Source organism: Anoplophora glabripennis, unplaced genomic scaffold (assembly GCF_000390285.2).
Source record: "Anoplophora glabripennis isolate ALB-LARVAE unplaced genomic scaffold, Agla_2.0 scaffold80, whole genome shotgun sequence".
Taxonomy (NCBI): Eukaryota; Metazoa; Arthropoda; class Insecta; order Coleoptera; family Cerambycidae; genus Anoplophora; species Anoplophora glabripennis.
Genome location: NW_019416401.1, coordinates 1,029,604 through 1,047,913, shown reverse-complemented (window position 1 = coordinate 1,047,913; position 18,310 = coordinate 1,029,604). Strand labels below are relative to the sequence as shown.

Here is an 18,310-nt window from a genome sequence, read left to right as displayed (position 1 = left end):
CTACTACTTTTATTTTCGTATCGTTTTCGTACGCATCCCAGAAGTAAATAAACAAACTTCGGAGACGATTTGTCAGGAGATATTTGAATTTTTGCTGGTCTGGTTCGGGTCAATTTTAACAGAAAGGTAAAAATTGATGCATATATCGGTCTATCAGAAGTTGTTGCACTGCATATTTAATTATGCATTGAAAAACGTATATTCTCTTGTTAACTCTATTTTTTTTCTAAAAACTCTTGTCAAACAATATTCTTGGATACTAGAGATGTAAGTATGCTAAATATATGTTAAATATTATTAAAATTATGATATTACGCACGATAAATTTTAATTTCATAGCTCGCTGGTTAACATTTTTTATGATTCATTTTATGAATAATCCGTAAACGCAACTATATGGTTTTGCGGTGGGTATTCTAATGCCTTAATCATCACGCTGCCGGTCTTCGGCCTTCCTTTTGCCCCTTTTTTATCATTAGGATGGAAGGAACACGCCAATTTATCAAGTTATTTTTANCAGACGGCCGACTGAATTGCTTTTTTTTAGACATTGTTTTGGATCACTCGACAGTGCATATTGCGATTAACCAGTCAAGTAGATATATGCATTTGGCAAACGTCCCAACCTCGTTTACTATTTAGTCTACTACTTTTATTTTCGTATCGTTTTCGTACGCATCCCAGAAGTAAATAAACAAACTTCGGAGACGATTTGTCAGGAGATATTTGAATTTTTGCTGGTCTGGTTCGGGTCAATTTTAATAGAAAGGTAAACATTAATACATATATCGGTCTATCAGAAGTTGTTGCACTGCATATTTAATTATGCATTGAAAAACGTATATTCTCTTGTTAACTCTATTTTTTTTCTAAAAACTCTTGTCAAACAATATTCTTGGATACTAGAGATGTAAGTATGCTAAATATATCTGTTAAATATTATTAAAATTATGATATTACCCACGATAAATTTTAATTTCATAGCCTGCTGGTTAACATTTTTTATGATTCATTTTATGAATAATCCGCAAACGCAACTATATGGTTTTGCGGTGGGTATTCTAATGCCTTAATCATCACGCTGCCGGTCTTCGGCCTTCCTTTTGCCCCTTTTTTATCATTAGGATGGAAGGAACACGCCAATTTATCAAGTTATTTTTACACCAGGCAGCGGCCTTACCTCTTATCGTTTCCTAGACCGCTACTTAAGTTTACCGTAGTACGATAGTTATTATTATCGGAAATTGAAGAATGTATTATTTATTTATTTTTCTTTATTGGTTTGGGAATAAGGAACTAAATCTTGTGCCAAAAGGAACGGTCAAGGGTTATTTTGATGAAATTAGTTTCGTCTAACCAAAAATCTCCCAGTGACAAAAGCAAGCAAATAAAAAATACACAAAAGTTCTGATGTTTTCAAAATCAATTTCATGTTCGTGTTTCAAGTTTTGTCTTAAATTGGTTTTGACAGTTTACATTTGTTTGTTTCCATAGCTAGAGTTATCCTATAGTGTTTTATAGAGATCGCACTTTTAGTAGGACGATGATAGAACAAGAAAATCCATCTAAACTATGAAAATTTGAAATATAAGGGTTTCATTAACTTTTAAAAGATCATGGAAAATATGGTAACTATTATAGAAAATTCTTGTAGCCAACAATGATCTAAGATAAGATAATATAAAACGCAGCTTTAATAAAATTTTGGCCAAATTTCATTGAATTATATAACTAAGTCGTTGCGTAATGGATCTTTGGCAATAAATTTAGGTAATAATTCACCTGTTTAATTTTGATAACCAAAAGATGTGAAATCCAAATATTTATATTGAGGAAAAATGGAACTTTTCCATATGTACGTTTGTAAAAAAGTTCATAGCTCTTTAAACAATTAAAAACCAAGACTTTAGAATAATGCGAGTCCCACTCTTCAGCATCTTGTAGAGGGATGTTTAAACTTTAATTTAGGCACCTGGCAACATTAAAACTAACAATTTTTAACCCGGAAATCGGCCGTTGAAAATCGTCATTTTCGCATTTTTAGCAACTTAAATTGTACATAACTTTTTTGTTTATAATGTGCCAAAAAAACCTAATGTGAAAAAAACAATTTTTACAATTTGTTTAAAAAAAGTTTGTTTAAACAAATGGGCACCAGATCTCTGGCCGGCATCATCTTGATTCATGTTAAGGAACATCTCACGAATCTGAATATGCAAAAAAATCGAGTCGGTAAATTTCTCCCACGAATGCAAGGTTTTCGCCTCGTCAAAAAATAAAATCACTTTTAACAAATACAATATTTTTTGTAAAACTGTTACTAAAAAAATGCTTTTGACGCAGAAGATTTATTTCAGCATTTTTTTTCACAGTTGGCAATTATCCAAACAAGAAAAAAACTGAATATATTATTTATATTTCACTGTCGTTAATAATATGCAATGAATATTAATGAATCCATCTGATTTTGCCAAGGGATCGCCGTTTCTGCCCTTGATCTTGATACCTACGAGGAGGTGAACAGCTTACGCGTCGACACGTTCCCAGCCGTCATTTACAGCTAACCATTAACGCAAAGTAGATCAGTGTCGCTGCATTATACCGTAAAAAGAAGATAAGGTTGCACAAATTGTTTAATGACCTTTTCTTGTCGCATCTACCGAACCGAGAGGACACAATGAACTCGTTGAGCAATTTCTGTGTTTGTTAAAGTATTTATTTCATCAGTATGCATTCAAAAACATATGGAAAACTCCTCTGGCATATTATCACAACAACTACAGACATAAAGGGAAGAGCGGCATGTCCTTATGAGGAATCTTTATGCCAGGAATCAATTAGAACCTACATTTTTGATTTTTTGCATTTTAAAACTTGTCTTTGTCCTTCTAATTCCTTGTAATTGGAATCTGAAACAATGAAAATTCATAGATTTTTTAATTTTATCTAGTATGTAGGTATTTTTTTATATTTCTTTTCTCACTAAAATTAATGGATTTCTTTGTAACATATTGTGGGGTATAAAATATGTAAACTTAAGTTACTTCATGTGTCAAGAACACTTTTGTACAGTTTTCTAACGATTTTGAAATGTATGCGGTTGAATCAAAGTGTCCTCCATCAAAACCCTTGACACATATCCATTTTCGAGTTGGCCAATCACGCAACGTGTATTATTTCTAACCGGTGATTAAGGTTTATCACTTGTCATTTCCCTCTGGTAATATATAATTGAAAAGTGAAAGTTGTAGTCGCCCAACAAATTATTGGTGTTTCAGTATCAGTGTTACTACTTTATAGGGTGATAAGATTGTGGATTACTAATTCTGTGGTTTCTTTGCAAGCGTTTTCCTGGGTAGTATCCAAATATACTTTCTCGTGATAAAAACTAAGTTAATTTGCATACTTTACCTTCCCTGAATATGTGGATGGTAACGATTTATATTATTAAATTAACAGGTAAAAAAATTCTGATAAGCCAAAGTTTATCCCCAGGTATTAATAGAATATTGCTCCTGACGTCATTTAGTTTTGGATTCGAGTTACAAGAAACTGGAACAAGTGGAAGATAAAGAAAAATCTTTTTTTTTAATATGGCGAAAAACTAAAGAGCGATTAATTGGCTGAAGACAACTGTGAAAGGTACCTTCTTAGAAATGGTTTCGGAAAAAGTGTTGTTCTTGTTTTTTTTTTGGCATTGTTGTACAGACATTGCTGTATCGGTTGAAAATTGTACCGACAAAGCTTACACAATATTTGTTTTGTCAATAAAAAATAGCACATGGAGGCAGCCATCTCTCTGAAGTAATAAAGACCATCAGTTGGTAAACATGATAATGAGGGGATGCTAAAGCTTTGATTTTTTTTATACTATTCGATTGATTATTTAAAATAATGAAAAGTTGCCTTTGAATTTTTTTTTCGTTTGTGTTTTAGACAGAATTTATTTACATTTTTATATTTTGAATTTTATTTAGCTCCTACGACACTGCCAGGACAAAGATAAAAAATCACGTTCGCTCTGTCGCACTCATAGTACCGAAGTTGTGGACAACTCGTATGCTTATGACAAAGATAGATTATTTCGTTCGCTATTGTCAATGCGCGTGCGTCAGTAAACATGTCTTTCTTTAAATTATTGTATGCTCAATATCCATTGTTAATCTAGCCTAAAACGGATTTAAACCGATGCAAACTAACCCTCATGTTCACCTCCGGATGGTGGTTGGACATATTATTAGACTGTTTGGTTTTTTCATTGTTTATAAAATGATGTCAAAATAAGTAAATGCTTCCTTTCTGATAGATGTAAAATTGAAAAAAATCCTGTTTTTCTAAATATTTCGAAAACGATTTAAGATATTACACTGAGGTTTGGTGTATAGTACAGTGGCAGTGTAATATCTTAAATCGTTTTCGAGATATTTAGAAAAAAAAACGGATTTTAAATTTCTTTCGACATCTACCTCAGAAAGGAAACATTTCCGGACCCATAATGTCATGAACTTATTTACTTATTTTCGCTTCCAGAACACGTCCTTAAAATATTTCCGTTTCCTCCCGAAACTGTATAAGTTATAATGAAACTGTAGTTTACAATATTTTTTTATTTTGTTGCCTTCATGACCTACCTATCTACTTTCTGCAGAATATGACACAAATTCTTATTTCAAAATATTAATTTTCTCAGGGACAAAAAAAATAATGTGGCAAGACAAAATAATTTCAAAACCTGTATACTCTTCTCTTTTTATAATGCANATTTTTTTTTACGTTGGTTTCTTAGACAGCTACAAATTTATTTACCTTTTTATCTTTTGAATTTTATTTAACTCCTACGACAAGATAGATTATTTCATTCTTTATTGTCAATGCGCGTGCGTCAGTAAACATGTGTTTCTTTAAATTATTGTATGCTCAATATCCATTGTTAATCTAGCTTAAAACGGATTTAAACGGATGCAAACTAACCCTCATGTTCACTAGTTTATATTACTAGTCCACCGGCTCACCCCTTTAAAACTAGTATGCCTTTTAGGTTGGAAACCTTTATCTTGCGTCGAGTGTACATCCCTATGTTTAAATTTATTAAAATCTCAACAAAACTTCCTGGCCTGAACCCGCTTAAAATGGGAATAAAATGGTAAAATAAGTCGACAAATATACTCCGGTTTAATCTACAGTATACTGTTGATTCAAGGTCAGGCGTGAGTTTTGTTTAGGAATAATTATTCCTTAAGGTTTATATAAAATATTAACAAAAGTTGACCTGCTTTCGAATATTTACTACTAAGAACTTCTGTAATACTTTGGCAAAAATTAGAAAAAAATTCATTAAATCTGGTATGGATCACTATAACTTACCGATTTCTGCTCCGATTTTTTAACTAGGATTCTATAAATTTCGTCAGAGGTCGCCACAATCTTCGTGTTTGCAACCTGTTCAGTTATTACCATAAAATGGAATAACGTGGCAAAAATAATGATAATTTTAAACAATGTAAAATGAATTTGCCTTGTTGCGCCATCTATTAATAGGAAGTTCAACTAAACTTGCAAACCACCGTCCTCCTTTTACTCAGTAATAGAGATACAGAGGGAAATTATTTAAATGAGAAGTTTTCCGTAATAACATGTCCATAGTCTAGTTGAAGAATATACGGGTCCTATATTTTTAACTTATTTTCATTTTGCGACGCAGTTAAAAAAATTGAAAGCAACCCATTGTTCGGCAGTACCTTTTTTAATGACTGTTTTCTTGCAGGAGCTGATAATGTCGAAGAGCAAGAGGAAAAAGCGAGCGTGGATCATCACTGGGGTGATAGTAGCTATAATCGTAGCGTTAGCCATAGCCGCCATTGTTCTCCTGGTCACCGGAGGAGGTGAAGGCGACAATGGCGACACTCCGGCGCAGGAATCCTTGAACCTGGAGGACTACCTCAGCGGAAAATTCGTACCCAACACCTTCAACGCCACTTGGACATCGGGTAAGACAGCTTTTTGGTCTCCGTTGAAATTTAACTTTTGTGGATGTCCTTTTATTGAGATAACATGAAATACGCACTATAAACAAAAATGTTTGAAGGTTTATCCATTCTGCAAATTCTCCCTCACTGTCAGTAATCACAGAGTACACTTTCTGTTTCAAGTCCCTTACAAATGAAAAAATCACAGGGATTTAGGTCAGGTGAACGTTGTGGCCAGTTAATTGGAGCATCGTGTTCCTGTCATACATAAAATAGATGTGATTGCTTAGATCAATAGAAAGATAATTTAACAATTCCGGCAGAGTATTTTGCAGCTTTCAATAACAGTTACTATCGGGACGATTTGGTAACCTAATAGGACCAAGGAGAAAGTTACTAATAAAACCAGTCCACACGATTATGCTAAATTTACGCTTTTTTCTATAACGACATGGGGATTTTCATTTGCGTAAACATGCTGGTTATGTAGATTTATTATTCCACGTTTCATAAAACGTGTTTGAAAAGATCTTTTTTGTGGAATTTCACATCTCCAGTTCTGTATTGGCGAATAATCTACTACTACAAGAATTGAAAACGAAGGATAAGATCAAGAGGTAGAAGTTGTCGAACTGGATGAACATGAAAAGGATGAATTAGTTGATTGGGACTTTAAATTTTATTTAAACCTTCATGTGTAAATTTTTTTAAATCTGAAACGTAATGTTTTAGAGACCATCAGTTGCTGCAGCTGCATGCAGCTTTATTAAAGAGTTGCTTATTTTCGTACCCTCTATCTATCGAAACGCACTTATTTCAGAAACACCCTGTATTAATTGGTTGCCGAGTTCTGTTTCACTATTTTCATAATTTCTTCTTCCACAGTGGGTGTTCGATATTGGCAAGGACGTCCGGCATAACCTCTGTTAATTTTAATCTTGCCAATAATAAAATTTTTACTCGAAAAAATTCGTATCCGCGAGATTATTGTAAAATTGTCTAAAGGAACATAATACAAGACATATCTCATCTCGTGCAGTGAAAAACATCAATATTAGCGAAAAGTGACTCACAACAACTTGTAGGGAATAAAATTATCTACAAAATAAGACTTGTTAAATTAAAATCAGTTAATAAACAAAAGAGTTATTGCAAAAAAAAAACAAGAAAAGTTCCCATTTATTAATTTGTTTATAACTATGGCATTTATTGTTAAAATTTTATAAAACCTAAATAATTTGTGAATTTTTACTTTAATTTTACATTCAAATCGTAATTAAATACCTAACAAAATATTGAAAAAATAAGTTTACTATAGCATAATATGTAAAAAAATAACTTTTTAAATGAACTATAGCTTCATTTATTTATTTAATAGTAGTAAAATAATTCCAAAATTGAAATTTTAATTAATATTTCGTTTAACAATAATTTTCGTGACATTTTTGTAAATTAAAAAAAATTAAGTATAAAAGATGCATTTTTCTAGGGTTCATGGCTATTCTAAGAATTCGTAAATATGCTCATTGTTATTTTTTCGTCGAGCTACCCCAGTTTAAAAAAATAAAGCAGTTTCTACGATGAATAGAAGCCGAGATATTGCAAAATTTACAGCGCGCATCAATTTGAACTTGCGCTACGATTTAAAAAAAAATCTTAGCTTGACTCCTGTTGGTCGTAGACGTAGAGGGTACTTTTTGTTTTTAAATTTGTACTTTTTTGCCAGCTATCCATTGAATCTATTTTCGGTGAGGTAGCATAAATAGCAACAATTTTATTCAAATTGTTTATAAGCGAAAAACGCACGGTTTTTTAATACACAATTTGAGAATGTTAATATTAAAAAAAACGGTGATATTTTTTAACAGGTCGCTTAATTACGTCTTTACAATGACGCTTTCAGTCATGTTTGGTTGAAAATTAACAGCTGTACAGAGGCTTATTCATAACTTTTGGAGCCTACGACAAAACCCTCAACTTGTTATAGGTTTTATAAAATTTTAACAATAAATGCGATAGTTATAAACAAATTAAAAAATGGGCACTTTCTTGTTTTTTTGCAATAACTTTTTTGTTTATTAACCGATTTTAATTTAACAAGTCTCATTTTGCAGATAATTTTACTCCCTACAAACTGTCTGTGAGTAACTTTTCGCTAAAATTGATGGTTTTCCCTGCAAAGTGAAAAAACTGTTTTCCTCATTTGTTTAAATAGAAAAGTTAGCTATTAAAAGTTTTTAACTCACGAGATAAGAGATGTCTTGTATTAGGTCTGTTCCAACAAGAGTCAGGGATTGGTTCCCAACCGTTCGAAATGTTTGGCCAGCTAAATTCTAAATGTGTCTTCAGTGAATATATCGCAAGAATTAGTTGGATGCACATATCTGACGGTTTGGAACCAATCCCTGACTCTTTTTGGAACAGACCTATTATGTTTCTTTATACAATTTTACAATAATATCGCGGATAGGAATTTTTTCGAGTTTCTCTTTTTTTTTCGCTAATTTTCCTGGTCTAATATGGGTGTTTAAATAAAATTGATCATCTTATGAGTCGATAGACTAGCCTTCTAATCTGGCTTATGTCAGAGCTCGAACTTCCCATAATTGTATCTCGCAAAAAACTATTTATTACAGTTAGGACAATTAACCGAATAAAGTTCCAATTCGTCGTGGTCTCGAACGCTGTAAATCACCAAATTAAACAATTATTATATCATCCGGGCGCAAAAACGTCTCTTTGTTGGCAAAATTTAATTTCCCTGTTGCGGGATTTCGGCGACCGCGGCATCCAATTTAAGGTTTAATCATAATAATCATCGCTTTCTGGTGGAAAAATGTTGTGTAAGAAACCGCGTAATCACGTCCTGGGTTTTATTGTGGGGAATGATGCGTGTGTATTACAATGACGATTACGAACGGCGCTACCTCTAATCTAGATTCAGGGATAGAATTGGCGATCGCCGATAGTATTGTGGGCAGTGGTCATTAGGTGAAACGAGGTAACCGATATAAGATTGCACCAGTGCCAGTGGTAGCTCTATGAGAATTAGTGGTGGCCCGTTATTTTTGTATAGTTGATGTCTTACAAAAATGCAATTCAAAAGACTGACAGACATAAAATATTTAATCTTCTTCATTTATTTTACTAAAAAAAAAACATTTTTAAACAGAAAAACTTTATCTTTTTTAATTCATTCTGTTTGATCTTTGATTTCTTTTTCGGACCTCATCGCCCCCCTCTTGAATCCGCGCCTGAACAAAACAGTATTATCAGTGACGTACTAGCATTAATTTATCATAAATATAAAGACTACTACTTCCAGTGGCGGAGAAAATTTACAATCATTTACCTTCTGAAATAACAGACTCACTTACACAGGTGTTTTTAAGAGTAGGTAAATTAAAATTTTTTATTGGATCGGTCTTTGTATAGTCTAGATGAGTTCTTTGCTGTAGATTACACCGGTACTGACAAATGGCTAACATTTTTCTTGGTTGTAATATGTTAGTTTGTTCTTATTTATGTTTTATGTTTTATGATGTGTATTGTTGTATTTATTCCTGTGTATTATTATTTTTTTTTCTTCTGTTTTTTATATGACTATTTCTATATATATATAAATGAATTTGAATTTGAATTTGAATTTGAGATACAGGGTATCGGTGGCATACTTTTCTAAATAAAATAATACGCCACTGCTTTCAATTTTCTACAAATTACTACTCTCATTTGTTTTCTAAAAAAAGACTGATTTTCGAGTAAAACGAACTGAAAACACTTTTACTTAAATAACATGACAAACACTAATCATTCGGTTATTTATTCGAATAAAAAAATTAATAACATTAGTCATCATTTTCATGATTTTATTTGAGTAAATGCTCAAAAATGCCTCCATTTCCACAACACAGGCGCGACATCTTTTTAGTAACAAAAATGTAATTTGTTCGAAATTTATTGTTGCTTGAATCTGATAAAAAACATTATTTATTCTTTCTTCTAACTGCTCAGAATATCAAAGTTGCTATCGTAGCCTACTATGTAAGTTTAAACCAAATTTTATTCGAAAATTGAAGTGTGTTTTCAATTCGTTTTTTAAGAAAATATCATGATTGTTACCATAAAGCAGAGTGGCGTACTATTTTATTTAGAAGAATATGCCACCGATACCCTGTATCTCCGCCACTGGAGCATCTAAATTTTCGGAAAAGTCCTCAGATTTTGGACAATGTTTACATAAATATATGTGCCCAATTTCAAATTATTTCAAATACTAGTTTCTAAATTATTTGAAAAAATCAAAAATATTTTTTTAAGTGTAACACCCTGTATCTCTTTAACAAAGCGTCCTAGATAAAAACTTTAGACGAAAGGCCAATTCACCAAAGAATACGAGGTTTCATTTTTAGTCACCGTTTGTGAATCACCCTGTATAGTAAAATGACATTTCATATGGTAAAGTGCCACTTTAGTTAACGATTTTAAATTTAGTAAAGCAACTTATTATTAGTCAAAACGCGAAAAAAATATTATTAATATGTATTTTTCATCTTAATTTTTCTTCATGCAACAATTATTTGAAATAATACTTCTTCAGGCCAGCATCAGTTCTCTCAAAAGATTTCCAGTACTCCCAGTACTCGAAAAACTTAATCGTCAAATATCTTTTACTAGCATGCGAAAATTTCTATGCCGTTTCACTTTCGATTATATTCGTTGAAATACTGAAACCGAATAAATATTTTCTGATGTGGACAAACTACTTTATTTACGGCCATGGAAAAATGTTTCATTTCATTAGAGTTTGTTTTTGTATAGCGCATTTATATATTTAAAAACATTTATTTATATGTAAGCACTGTGTGGAGATCTGTAATGAGCATAAATAAATGAAATCAGCTTATTACAATTTTTATGTTTTCGTAGTAAAACAATTAAAACAATTAAACAGTTGGTTAGACAGGATTATTATAAAAAAAGTGTTTCTTTTCTTTGAGAGTTGTGCTTTTAGAACATAAATTAAAACTATATTTTTTCTCTCCTGCAAAATCGTGTAGTGTTCATTTAGATAATCAAAAAAGATGTTTTATTGATTTTTTAGGTCAGAAACCATTTGGATAAAAAATATGTTTTATGTATGTTAATTTTTGAATATCCATTTCAAGTTAACAGAAATACCTTCATCCTATGGATGTAGTACAGTTATCCATGTATATATCAAGACAAGAATATCCTATGGATATCCATTGAACAGAAATATTATTAAAAGATTAACACTAAATTAACTGAAAATGAAAAAACCTAAGCAAAAATCAGAATACTTACAAATAAAAACTGAAAAATATTATGAAATTATTATAAGAGCGAAATATGAAAACCATTGAATGAAATACTTGTACTTGTATTTGGTTATGTTCTCTGACATCTAATTAATATGTATCCCAGCAAAAACTGCTTAACTATTGTAAATTGAATTTAGGCGTACTCAAATATCAACTGACATTGCGGATTAGGTGCTTCCCACGTGTTCTCTGCCTCCTTCGATAATATCTAAGAATTTACGCCAACGAATTTGCATGCACAGGACATTGACCAGGACGAAGGTGATATAAATAAAAGCCAATTTGTTGATTATCGTTACCTGTAATTAATAGTAATTTCATAAAAATTAGAAGTAGATACGTAAATTGCATGCATACTAATACTAATCTATATTTCTTGCGGTAATAACAACAATGGGAAATTATGTCGATATATTTAATTGCTATTCGGTACGTGACAATTTATTGTGGTACACGTGCGGGTTGACCTTCGATTTGCAGTGGAAAAAAAGCAATAGTAATAGGCAACTTGCTTGAAATTTTATTTTTTATTAGAACTGCGTAAAATAGTCTATAACCGACAACAAACAGTGGTAAAGAAATTAATCCCTTTAATGATACAAGTTAATTGCAGGTGTTTAAAATTGTGTAAAAATTAAATCCTGTCACGTGGTCAGGAACGCAATGTGACGTCATTTAGTGCGACCGAGAGCGCAACCTGTCGATGAGGCAGAACCTAATCTAAAGGTACCAGTTTAAAATATTATAGAAATCTATCGAACGGGTTTTAAACAAACGTTTCGACGTCCTTGAAACTATGCCGGATTCAAAATTTTCTGTTTCTTATATCATATATTTTTGTTGATTCAAATCAATGACTTTTACTGATAACTTAACTATTAAACTGAAAATTTTGCATAGTTTTTGCATGTTTTATCTTAAATAAAGTTTTTTTGTAAAGGCAAAATTAGTGGTTTAATATTTTCCATTTAGAAAACCATTTCGATAATATATTAGATTCAATTTTATGCGTTATCAAGCAGGTAGATGTTACAACCAACCAGTCGGCAAGAATACCCTTTCTATGATTCCCAATAAGATTGCACAGTTTTTGAAACTAGAACATCCTGAAACATATACAGGCTACTCATTCCGAAGAAAATCGGCAACGTTACTGGCTAATACAGGAGTTGTATTAGCAATCAAGAGATATGGTGGGTGGAAATCAGGCACAATTGCAGAAAGTTATGTTGCTGACAGGTTCTAGTACGTCGCATCATTCTGTTTTAATGGATCAGTCGGATAATATTGAAGGGAATAATTATCCAGATTTTATAAATGTTTCTAAATGTAATAACTGTACAATTACTATAAATATTCATTCATAATAGTTAATAAAATGGAATGTTAAATATTTCTATTTATTTGTTCATAAAATATGCAATTACAAGTGTGGTCTGAAAAGTTTCCGACCTCAACATGAAGATGGCAGCATTCGTAAATAAAAGCTAGTGAATTTCGTTGTTCATATGTTGACAGTTACTCACCAAAGTTTCAGCCATTTTGGACGCGCAGTTGTTATGTAACAGTCGTTTGGGTGAGTTGATGTGAGTGTTTTTATGAAAATGGACAAAATCGAGTATCGAGCTGTCAATAAATATTTGTTTTTGAAAGGCAATACGCCTACGCAAATCAAAGATGAGTTGGATTCTGTGTATGGGGACTCATTTACCACAGTGAAATTTTGGGCAGCTGAATTTAAGAGCTTGGGAGACGATGAACGTTTGGGCCGTCCAAAAACTGCAACTACCGACGAAAACATCGCCAAAGTTCACCAAATGGTGCTAGACGACCGCCGAATTAAAGTGAGAGAGATAGCAGAGGTTATGAACATGTCAAAAGAACGTGTTTGTCACATATTAAATCAACATTTAAACACGAGAAAGCTGTCCGCGCGTTGGTTGCCGCGTTTGCTCACGTTAGACCAAAAACGTGTTCGAATGAACATTTCCAACGCTCTGTTGGCGCAGTTTAGGCGCAATAAATCCGAGTTTTGGCGCCGATTAATTACTGTAGATGAAACTTGGATACACCATTATACGCCCGAAACAAAAATACAGTCCAAACAGTGGACTGCAAAGGGGGAACCGGCTCCAAAAAAAGTAAAAACTCTTTTTTCGGCTGGGAAAGTGTTTTTTGGGATAGTCATGGAGTTATTTTAATCGAATATCTTCAAAAAGGAAAAACCATTACAGGAGCATACTACGCATCATTACTTGACAAGCTGAAGGCAGAACTTGCGAAAAAACGGCCACATTCGCAAAAAAAGAAAATCCTGTTTCACCAAGACAACGCACCGTCTCACACCTCAGCGGTTGCCATGGCGAAAATCCACGAATTACGGTTTGAACTGCTTGACCATCCGCCTTACTCACCAGATCTAGCCCCATGCGACTTCTTTTTGTTCCCTCATCTAAAAATTGCGCTCGGAGGACAGAGATTTTCGTCAAATGAAGAGGCAATCACCTTCGTGAACAATTATTTTGCAGAGAAAAACGCCGAGTACTATTTTGACGGGTTACAGAGATGGGAGCATCGCTGGGAGAAGTGTGTAGAGTTAGAAGGAGACTATGTTGAAAAATAAAAAAAAAAATTCTGAAAAAATGTCTTGTATCTTTGTTAGGTCGGAAACTTTTCAGACCGCCCTCGTATAACTCCAAATCACTTTTTTCCCTAGGGAGGTAAGTTACCTCACTTACCTCCCGTTGTCCATAGCAACTTCCACTTCTACGGTAAAATCACTTACCTCCTAAAAACAATGTATTAATAGTCTACTATAGTGGGAGCAGGTAAAATTTTTGTTCATTCTTTTGTAGGATGTAAATGAATCTTCTTTGGAACAGTATTATAGTTATAGGCGTTTCTCCCCCTTATGAAAATGTAGCCGTCACGTCGCTCGTAACTTTGGCTCAATATAGAGACTAAAATCATCATCAATCATCTTTTAAAACGTGTAGAATTACAATGTTTTACCTTCAAGACGTACAAAATATAGTCCGACAAGTCAAGGTCGAGCAATTCGTCTGCCTCATTGATTGATGCATGGACGGACGATCGCAAGCCCAGCACGCCGTTGCGAATTAAGTGAGTCGGAAGTCGTTGGATACCTTCCAAACAACGCTCTCCTAATTTATTTGGGGTTTTTATGGCCGCTTTACCACCCCACCACCTTATCTTCACAGCACTTCACGTGCCTGACGTTCGGTGATAAATATTCCACACTTGGGGAAGTTTTTCAAATGTAGGTATTTATATAATTCATTCAGTCCGTTACACGCAATCGTCCATTTTACATTTCTTCCGCCGATTTCTAGAGGTACACTTACACTACCTGTATCCTTAAGGTTAAAAATGTTACATGTTACTTAGCGGCAAGCTTTTTGGATAATGGTTTACCTGTGCTCGGGTTATTTGCATCTGTATTGTCTCACGTCGAAACTCGAAACTGGTGCAGAGATTGCCATGGATAATGCGCCTTACCCTATATGCAGGAAGGCCTCTTTGGAGTGCGTCTATGTTCAACTTTTTCAGGATTTATGCCTCAAGAATGGCTAATTGAAGTTTATTGGTTTATTTTGGAAACATGAGTGAAAATTTGAAATCCTCTTGTGAATGACACTACGACAATATAAGATTGTTTATTTCCGTTCATTCTCTTCAATTAAAAAATCAATTTCGTTTTAATTATTTTACTCATTATGATTTATGTTATTCATCTGTTTTTCGTAATTACAAATAAATCTTATATTTTTATTCAATTGAACACCTAATATCTCAAAAACGGAACGTTTCTCGACGCAAAGACTTTTTTCGTTAATGTATGACGTAGAATCCGCCATTAAGGTTTGTCCAATCATTTAGTTACGCCCTGTATACGCCACAAGTCAAATATAATCGCCTTTTAATGACCTGCTCATTATTTATGGGTTCTTTAATACAGGAAATGATACGTTGTTTATTAATTATGCTATTACTTACAAAGGGGTTGTGAAAATACTTCCCTCACCCCGACCTGACGCCGTTTCTAATTTTACGGTATGGTAAATCATACTTTAAACTTGGCATAAATAATTTCGATACGGGACTGTCATGCAACTGCATGGGCATGGTGGTGGCTTGATTTAGTGCAAGGGTGGCGCCGTGATATTTTTATATTTGTACTGAAAAACGGTTATTCGAGGCAAAAATTGAGGCAGTAGCTGCTTACTTTATTATATCACGGATTAAATAAACTTTTACGCGTTAAAAACACACAATTATACTGCAATAAGGCGCAGAAATTTTCACGTGCTCTACTCGAATGTTATTATATCATTTGTCAAAACTCTATTCTTCAATAAAAGATTTTCATTAAATACATAAATTGAAACATTTAAAGTTTGAGGTCTTATTTTAAAAATTTTCTTAACCAGTGCCTTGGTAAACTCGCATGGAACGCATATACAGGGTGTCCCATAATTAGTGTGCAATGCTTTAGCAGTAGATTCTACAATCAAAAATAAGATTACTCTTTCCTATAAACAAGGGTCGAAAAATGCTTCCTAAGGGAGCTACGCCCCCCTAAAAGAACTACACGAAAACTGTTTGAAAATTTTAGTTAGGGGTGTCTTAGGCAGGGGGGCTCACGTGTAAAATGCGCCCCCAAATTTTTGCATGTCAATATTTTCAAATTTAAAAACATGATAGGTATGAGTTTTTCACAAAAAAATGCACTCTTGATTTACTTCGATAAAATGCTTCGTTTTCGAGAAAAATGGATTTTAAAGTTTTATTACATAGTGTCAAGAATGAAAAAGGATTACATGAATAGGTAGGTAGAACATGAAAACAAACGTTTGTTTACTCTAATTAATTTGATAGATTATTAAACTAAAATTTTTGCTTTCACTTTACGGTGCTGTATTAAGTAAAATCTAAAGAAGAAATGCAGAATTTTAATAATAATTTTAATAGACATTCATTTTGTGTATGGATTTTGTAATGGAGATCATTAGCGGCACCAAGAAAATACCAACGGAGATATCCGAATCGGAGGTAACCTGGACGTAAAATATTTTCTACGGTCCATAGACGATTAACGGAAAATGGATCTTTTAGAAAACTGCTCGGTCAAGGAAGACCACCAAATAATTTTGAAAATACCTTAAATCAATTTGATGATTATTCTAATATTTCCAAATGATGATAGAAATGTTTTTTTTTTTACAAAAAAATGGACTCGATAAAATGCTTCGTTTTCGAAAAATATCTATTTAGATTTACAAATTATATCTCACGTCCATCTTCTTCTTCATTTCAAACTACAAATTTAGTAACCATTCTTGCATCGTTCAAAAATCAGAAACCGTTTGTAGACTGTTGGCATCCGTGCATGCGTAATGGAAATAGTTTGCAAACTGTCAGTAATTTACTACAGAAACAAACCTGATATGCACAGTAGTCAACTGAAGTTCTGCAATAAATCAGATAATAAATTATTAAAAACTAAAAAACACGTTACAGTAATTGCTCAAAATAATTGGCGTTTTGTTGAATGCGCAGCATAGCTCTACGCTTTATTCCATGAGAAGCACGAAGAATTTCAAATTCATTGTTCTTTAGCATATTAGAGGCCAAATTTATTTCTTCTAATAATTCTTCTCTGGTATCTATTTCGTTGTTATAAACGATACTATTTAAATGTGCCCATAAGTAATAATCTTGAAGATTAAGATCAGGTGAACGAGGTGGCCAGGCAATATGACCTTTTGGTCCAATCCACCTTTCTGGAAAATATTTGTTCAACCAGTTTTTCACATTCCTACTATTATGAGCTGGAGCTCCATCGTTCTGAAAGTACTTGTTTCCTCTAATATTCAGAGGTACATCTTCCAATAAATTAAACAATTCATTTTGTAAAAAATGTAAATAAGCTTCACCGTTTAGCCGATTTGGAATTTCAACAGGTCCAATTAATTTGTTACCGATAATCCCCGCCCACAGATTAACTGAAAACCTGTGTTGGAAATTATTACGCCGAGCTACCTTCGGATTGTCAATAGTAGGTATTGTGAAAATTAAGAGCTCCATCTCTGGTCAAAGTCGCCTCATCGGTCCAGAAAATTAATGGAAGCAAGTTTTCATTATTAATGATCCACTGAGAAAATTCGATCCTACAAATAAAATCTTCATTTCTTAAGTCTTGTATCCTCTGACTTATGACAATGATAAAGGCCTTGGATAGTGACCATTCGTGAAAGCTAAAATGAGAGCTTTGGATTAGTTTTAATACACGTTTCTTACATTTCTTATTATGTACCGTTGTTCATGGAATATTAGTGACTCTTGACATTGTGCGGATGCTGATATTAGGATGATAATCAAATTGAGTTGAGGCATTTTCAAAATTATAATCATTTGATGGCCTTCCTTGACTGCGAAGTTTTATAAAAAAAACATCTATGGATCGTAGAAAATATTCTACGTCCAAGTTGTCTCCGATTCGGGTATCGCCATTGGTTTTACAAAATCCACACACAAAATGAATGTCTGCTAGCTCGCGATTATTAAAATTTTGCATTTTATATTTTTTTCTGAAATGAAAGCAAAAATTTGAGTTTAATAATCTGACAAATTAATTCAAGTTTTCATGGCCTGCATACCTGTAATCATGTAATTCATGTAATCCTTTTCCATTCTTGCGATTATGTAATAAAACTTTAAAATCGATTTTTCTCGAAAACGAAGCATTTTGTCGAAGTAAATCAAGAGTACATTTTTTTTTTGTGAAAATTTCATATCTATCATTGTTTGCCTGAAACACCCCTGACTAAAATTTTTAAGCAGTTTTCTTGTAGTTCGTTATTGAATGTCCAACATACCAAAATTCATAATGATACGTTAACTGGTTTTGGAAATATTTTGAAAAATATGATCTCATGAAGCCCTTTTAGGGGGCGGGCGTAGCTTCCTTAGGAAGCA

At 33.0% G+C, this 18,310-nt stretch overlaps 1 protein-coding gene across 2 annotated transcripts in view; it reads left to right on the top strand.

Annotated features, from left to right (window-relative positions):
• Window positions 1-18,310, top strand: part of LOC108917584 (venom dipeptidyl peptidase 4) — a 53,162-nt gene that overhangs the window by 27,104 nt on the left and 7,748 nt on the right. For both annotated transcript variants that reach the window (XM_018724272.1, XM_018724273.2), the window contains exon 2: window positions 5,765-5,987. In XM_018724272.1, the coding sequence (XP_018579788.1) occupies window positions 5,765-5,987 (223 nt within the window). The remainder of the gene's footprint in view (window positions 1-5,764; window positions 5,988-18,310) is intronic.